This window comes from Crocodylus porosus, unplaced genomic scaffold, assembly GCF_001723895.1.
Source record: "Crocodylus porosus isolate Cpor-Errol unplaced genomic scaffold, CroPor_comp1, whole genome shotgun sequence".
NCBI classification, from domain to species: Eukaryota; Metazoa; Chordata; order Crocodylia; family Crocodylidae; genus Crocodylus; species Crocodylus porosus.
The window spans coordinates 26,348,841-26,355,318 of record NW_017728951.1 but is presented as its reverse complement, the minus strand read 5'-3'; the positions used below and the strand labels follow the sequence as shown (position 1 = coordinate 26,355,318).

Below are 6,478 nucleotides of genomic sequence, written 5' to 3'. Positions count from 1 at the left end.
GGACACGCAGCTCTTCCTCTGCGCCCTCTTCGCGCCCGTCTGCCTGGAGCGGCCCGTGCCCCCCTGCCGCTCGCTCTGCGAGGTCGTGCGCGACGCCTGCGCCCCCGTCATGGAGGCCTACGGCTTCCCCTGGCCCGACATGCTGCACTGCGCCCAGTTCCCCCCCGACCACGGCCTCTGCATCGCCGTGCACTTCGGCCACGGCCAGGCCACCGCGCCCCCAGGTAACGGGGCGGGGGCACAGCCGGGGCAGTTTGGGGCCCTGCAGGGGGCGGGCGGTGCAGGTGCAAGGAGCTGCACGGGAGGGACCTGGGGCTGCCGGAGGCAGCTGGGCTTGACCCCCGCGGCCCAGCCAGAGCCCCGGCCCCCAAGGCCTAGCTGCCCTGCCCTGTTGGGGGTGGGTGCTGGCAGGGGGGCAGCAGACAGGCACCCCCAGCAGGTGCACGTCTCTGCTGCAGTGCCCCGGCTGTGCCCGCAGTGCGAGGTGGAGCACAAGGCGGATGGCATGATGGAGCAGATGTGCTCCAGTGACTTCGGTGAGTGCCGAGGGCCGCGGGGGTGGGGGCTGGTCCTTGCCTCCCAGACCCGGGCATCGCCTTCCAGCCCCTCCTGGGGGGCTCCAGGGCCTCCATGGTCCCACCCCAGAGCAGCACAGCCTGCGCGTCTTACCCCAAGCGGCGGGGCAGGGTGTGGGCTGCATCCCTGGGGGTGCATGCAGGGTGGCAGGGGGGTTACAGCCAGGGGCCCCAGGTCACAGCCCCCGTCCCGGCAGTGGTGAAGCTGCGCATCAAGGAGGTGGTGCAGGAGGGCGCGGAGCGGCGGCTGGTGGCGGCGCCGAAGAAGAAAGTGCTGAAGCTGGGCCCGCTGCAGCGCAAGGACACGCGGCGCATGGTGCTGCATATGCGCAACGCGGGTGCCTGCCCCTGCCCCCAGCTCGACCACCTGGGCGGCAGCTTCCTGGTGCTGGGCCGCAAGGCTGGCGGGCGCCTGCTGCTGCTCGCCATCTACCGCTGGCAGAAGCGCGACCCCGAGGTCAAGTTTGCCGTCAAGTTCATGTTCTCCTACCCCTGCCCTCTCTACCACCCACTGCTGCTGCACAGCGCCCAGCACCGCTGACCCCCCACCTCGTGCCACCAGCCTGCCCCGGGCCTGCACCCCCCCAACTCCCGGAGTCCTGCGGCCTCATCCCCGTCACGGGCTCCAGCTCCTCCCTGCCCCACAGCGCACTCACAGGGCCTGGCCAGAGCTGGCTCTCAGCCCCCCATGGTCCCCTGCCACCTGGGGGGCAAGCCAGGCCCTGGGCACAGCGCACCCCACTGCATTGCCCCCACTGAGAAGGTCCCAATCCTTAATACAGAGGGGAGCTGCCACTCGGACACGACGCTCTTCCGATCTGCCCCTGCAGTAAATTCCAGCTCTGCGAGACAGGTTTGGCTCCCTGCGCTTCCTCGGCAAAGGCACCGGGTGGGGGGAGTAGTGAAGGGGCCCCGGGCCCTTGTGCGGGGTGGGGCACAGCTCCACCCAGGCACAGGGCACCCTGGGCAGCCCCTGCTCCTGGCATGTGGGGCTGGGCCAAGGTCCTCCAAGGGACAGGGCAGCAAGACAGAGAAGACCCCACAGCTGCTGGGAGGGCAGGGGCCGAGCTGCTTCCAAGCCCTTGCACAGGGCAGCCCCACCCCAGCTGGGGCTGGGGTCCAGCCAGGACCACCCCGGAGCCCGGCCCGGGGCCTGTAAGCACAGGGCGAGGGCAGCACTGTTTACCCAGCACATTCCTCAGTCTCCCCGCAGCCGCCAGGCAGGGCAGGGCCAGACGGGCACATCCAGGGCCAGCCAGCATGGGGGGAGCAGCTGGGGCTGGCAGCTTCGTGGCAGCCTGGCCCGGGGGTCAGCAGGGTTCGGGATTCCTGGGAGCAGGGTCCCCCCCCAGGCTCCCAGCTGCCTGGGAGACCAAAGCAGCTGGGCCAGGCCTGGGACTGCCCCACGTGCCAGCTCCAGGCAGGAGCTGCTGGGATGGGACAGACCTTCTGTGGAGCCAGCAGCTGGCCCCGAGCCCTGCCAGCCGCCAGACCCACCGGAGGGGGACGGCTGCCACATGCACATACTCCCCTCAGCCCCTACACAGGGTCAACCCCAGGCGCCGCACCCTTCAGCCCGCAGCCCCCACAGCGCCCGACTGCCTGCGGTCCTGGTGACGCAACTCCGGGGAGCAGCACAAAGGGAGTGGATGTGGCAGCCCCCCCAGGGCTGCAGCAGCTGGACTGAACAGATGAGGCAGGGGACACTGAGGACCCCCACACCCTCCAGGAACTCCGCTGCCTCCCGCACAGGGTGGCGGGGCAGGGAGACGCAGCAAAGGGGGCCCGAGGCAGCAGCAGCATCCTCCCATAGCCCCCACCCCTCACAAGCCCGGCAGACACAGGAGCCAGCTCCAGCTGAGGGTTTTATTGGTCTCAGACACGCTAATACATTAATCTTGGTCCAAAGCAGCAGTTGCAGACAGGCCTGGGGAGGGGAAGGGGGTCCAGCCCCAAGAGTACCTGCTCTGGGACCCAGACAGCCCCAGCCTTGATGCTCTGCACTAGGCTGGCTCCCCCGGGGGGCAGGACTCCTGAGTCCCATCCTGGCTGGGGGAAGGGAAGGGGAGGGACCCAGTGCCCAGCAGCAGGTTCCAGGCTAGACCTGGAAGAGCCCTAGGGACCGCCTCCCACCCCAGCCAGAGATCACAGACCCCACCCAGGCTCAGCAACAACAGAGCCCATCTCTTGACAGAGCCCATCTCTTATTCACGCCCTGGTCCCATCTTGGCCTAACAGGGCTCAGAGGACGCTGGGGGAGCCCAGCCAGGCAGGGTGAGGACAGCCCAGCTGCCCCCATGGCTCCGCTCAGCACTAGGCCCGCTGCCCCCACGCACCTGAACGGAGCTGCCAAGCCAGCACCCACGGCACTGCCCGGCCTGGGGCGGGGATGGCTGCAGAGCAGCAAAGGGCAGATGCCTCCGGCCAGACGGCAGAAGCAGCAGCCACAGGGAGGCCAGGCCAGGCCCCTGCCCCACCCATGGCTGCAGCAGGTGCTGGGCAGAGCCGGGCAGGAAGCACTGCGCTTCACTTGGCAAGAGCCAGGCTGCAAGGCGCACACACGAACACCGTCTCCCGCTGTGCCTCCGGAGCTGCAAGGGGTGGCCGTCACACCCACTGCCCCATTGCTGGGAGACCCCTCCCTGGCCCTGCCTGCAGCCATGGTTCCCACCCCCAATGAGCACCCCTCTGCTCCTTCCCGGCCTGCAGGGCAGCAGCAACCAGAGATGGGAACAGCAACAGAGCTGCTCCTGCCACCAACCAAGTACCCCCGCCCACCATGTACTCACCTGTGGCTCCCATGGAAGACTTGAGCACCTTGTAGGAGCAGCACCGGGAGCAGAAACTGTTCCCACAGTTGCTGCAGCTCCGCTGTGGACAGACACGGGTGAGACTTGGGAAGGGTGGAGCCGTGTGAGGCAGAGAACAGCCCAGCCTTCACCAGCAACTGCAGGTGGACCTGAGGCTGAGCCACTACCCCCTTCTTATGGAGGGGCCCCCAGACCCTGGCAGGACTGAGGCCTAGCTCAGAGCTCAGGGTCCAGCCCTGAAGCTGCACCAGGCAAGCAGAGGCCTCCCTGCCAATGCCCTACCCAGGGCTGGGGGGCACCACAAACTCACCCTTTTCTTAAGCACGGAAAAGGTGGCAGCACAACCGGTGCAGCTCCCTGCGGAGACAGCGTAAGGTCAGGCTGGGAAAGTACCCAACACCCAGTCCCAACCCTGCAGTGCCCAGCACCACCTCCCCAATGCGCCCTGACCACTTGCTGCATACCGAAGTTGTTGGAGGGGCAGCGCTTGCGCAGGCGCTCGGTGAGGCGTGACACCTTGCTGCGGATCACCTCGTTCTTGCTCAGGAAGCCGTTCTCCGGGAGGTCAAACTCTACCGAGCACTGTGAGCTTTCGTCGTCCTCCTGGGGGGCACAGAGCAGCTCTATGGGGCCAGGCCAGACAGTACCCATGGGCAACTCCAGCCTGCCCCTGTCCTGCCCACCACGTGCTACCCAGGGGGCAGAGGCTGGGGCGAACCAGTGCTGCCCGGAGCCAGGAGGGCACAGGGGCAGCCTGGCACCATGCACAAGATGCACCCGCAGGGCCAGAGCAGGAGAAGGGGACCAGCCCAGGTGCACCGCGGGGCTGTGGCCGAGCACGCAGGGCCCCGCGGTACTCACCAGGCCCAGCAGCTGGTTCTCCTGCTCCCGCAGCATGGGTCAGAGAGGAAAGGCAGAGATGGGTGGGGCAGCAGTGGGCGCCAGCACATCCCCCAATACCCGGATGCACATGCTTGAGGCAGCAGCTGTAGGCCCAGCTCACTCCTGGCATCACCTGCTGCCAGACCTGGAGGCAGGTACAGCACCCACGCTACCCCCAAGCCTGGCACCTGCACCAGCTGCTGCTTGGTGTCAACCCACCCCACCCCCTTACCTCAATGGCATCCTTGAACTCCTCATCAGGCTCCGCCTCCTCTGCCTCCTCCACGCTGCCAGGCGTCAGGTCCTGGAGAACAGGTGGCGTCACCAGGGCCAGCCCTGCCTCAGCCCCCAGGGCACAGATGGGACCCATGCAGAGCCAGGGAGGGGAGTGCTTGGACCACCTCCCAGGATCAAGACCCTAGAGATGTACCATGCCAAGGGCAGGGACCATACCCAAGGTCAGACCAGCGGGACAGAACTGATGCCCCATGGCACAAGGGTCCCCAGGCAGGACATGCCCCTGCACCCTTCTCCACCCTCACCTCAGCACTGGTGGGTGTGGGGGTCCGATCCGGCAGGGGCGCAGCTGCCCCCGCACCTGCCTCGATCTCAGCCAGCTGCGAGGGCCTTTCGATGGGCCTGATGCCCAGCTGCTGCTCCACTGTGGCCTTGAACTCCAGCACCACTGTGAAGACAGTGGGTCAGACCCAGGTGGGTCCCATGCCCAGCAACCCCCGCCACAATCCCTACCTGCCCTCGTGTTTTACAGGGCAGTGACAACTACTCAGACCCAGGCTGGCAGGGACCACAGCCACCGCACTGCCACCCTTGCCTCCTGGTGCGGCCCCAGGCCAGGAGAGTGCGCTACATGGGGAAAAGGTGGAGGGGTGCCTGGCATGGGGGGGCACTGCCACTGGCTCTGCACCCTGCCATGCACCTCTGCTGCCCCCTGGTGGGGGCCAGCAATGCAGCAGGGCCCAGTCCTGCCCAGGCAGCTTCCCTTCCCGCGGGCAGCCGTGCCCTTGCCTCACCCCCAGCCCCCACCGGGCTCGTACCCTGGTAGAACTCAGCGTTGCCCAGGAAGAGGCTGCTGTTGAGCAGGGTGAGGACCCAGCAGAGCGGCAGCAAGTACAGGATGCAGATAGAGCCCAGCAGCGCGCCATAGAACCTGGGGGGAGCAGGGGTCAACACCAGGCAGCCCCCGCCCCCTCCATGCAGCACCTGCTCGCAGCCCCTGCCTCCCAGGGCACCCCCGCCAGGGGACTGCAACCATGTAGCAGAATGCGGGTTTTCAGAGGGCTTGGAGCAGCCTGGTCTCTCAAGGGCTGTGCCCAGCCACAGCCAGTCAGCGATTGCAGGCTGGTGAGCACTGGGCAGCTGCAGCGAATAACAAGCTAGCATCCAGGCTGCTGAAAGGACCCCCACAACCCCCATTCTGCTGACTTCTGCAGAAAGGGCGCTCACCCCAGAGAAACGAAGACAGTGGGAAGAACAAGCGACCCTGAAATACCGTGTGTTGGAGCGTGGGGCCAACTCACTGGGTAGAGGCAGCAGGGTCCTCCCAGTACAGCACGCGGTAGGCAGCCTCGCAGCGCCCGCACACGTGGCTCAGGAAGGCCTCCAGCTGAATCAGGCTGCGGGGAGAGCGGCGCATGAGGGGGCTTCGCTACACCTGGCTCCACGCGCGCTCCCCCAGCAAGGGCCCGAGCCCGGCGCCGGCACTTACAAGCTCTTCACCTCGGCGATGGCCTCAGAGCGCGAGAGCTGCACCTGCGGCAGGTCCTCGCGCCGGACGCTGTGGTGCTTGCGGCGCGCCAGCTCATGTGGGGATAGGCGCACGCGGCACGTCTCCTGCAGGTAGCCCAGCAGCGCCGGCAGCACCACCAGCGCCGCGCACAGCCCATACCAGGCCGCTGCGGGCCCCGCACCCGCGTCAGCCCCGCCGCAGCAGCCCCGGGCTCAGGCTGCACCCCTGTCCCAGCCCCCCAGGACCCGCCGCCCCTCCCCAGGTGCTGCCCCCCGGCCCCGCACCTCGGCTGAGCGTGAGCAGCAGGAAATTGAGGCCGAGGCAGGCGAGGAGCGAGCACAGCGGTTGCTGCCACCTGCGGGCACGGAGGTCACGGGTCAGGGGGTGGAGGCGGGCGTCAGCGCCCCGCCCCCGGCCGGCCAGCTGGCTCATACCGCAGCAGCGCGCGGGCGGCGCGGGCCGCG

The 6,478-nt window shown here is 68.0% G+C and overlaps 3 protein-coding genes across 3 annotated transcripts in view; 2 read left to right on the top strand and 1 right to left on the bottom strand.

The window, feature by feature from the left end:
- Position 1: 1 nt before the first annotated feature.
- On the top strand, positions 2-1,224 carry SFRP5 (secreted frizzled related protein 5; the record flags this gene model as incomplete). Its single annotated transcript, XM_019555506.1, has 3 exons — positions 2-224; positions 459-536; positions 773-1,224. Coding segments are annotated over 3 exons (645 nt in total), but the record flags the coding sequence as incomplete, so codon positions are not given.
- Positions 278-6,478, top strand: part of MORN4 (MORN repeat containing 4) — a 20,120-nt gene continuing 13,919 nt past the window's right edge. Inside the window, exon 1 of the mRNA XM_019556124.1 lies at positions 278-284. The gene's annotated coding sequence lies outside the window, so the exon portion shown is untranslated. The remainder of the gene's footprint in view (positions 285-6,478) is intronic.
- Positions 2,423-6,477, bottom strand: ZFYVE27 (zinc finger FYVE-type containing 27; the record flags this gene model as incomplete). Its single annotated transcript, XM_019555505.1, has 12 exons — positions 2,423-3,166; positions 3,365-3,446; positions 3,696-3,742; positions 3,850-3,988; positions 4,247-4,267; positions 4,500-4,571; positions 4,810-4,952; positions 5,323-5,435; positions 5,806-5,901; positions 5,994-6,180; positions 6,299-6,369; positions 6,449-6,477. Coding segments are annotated over 12 exons (1,065 nt in total), but the record flags the coding sequence as incomplete, so codon positions are not given.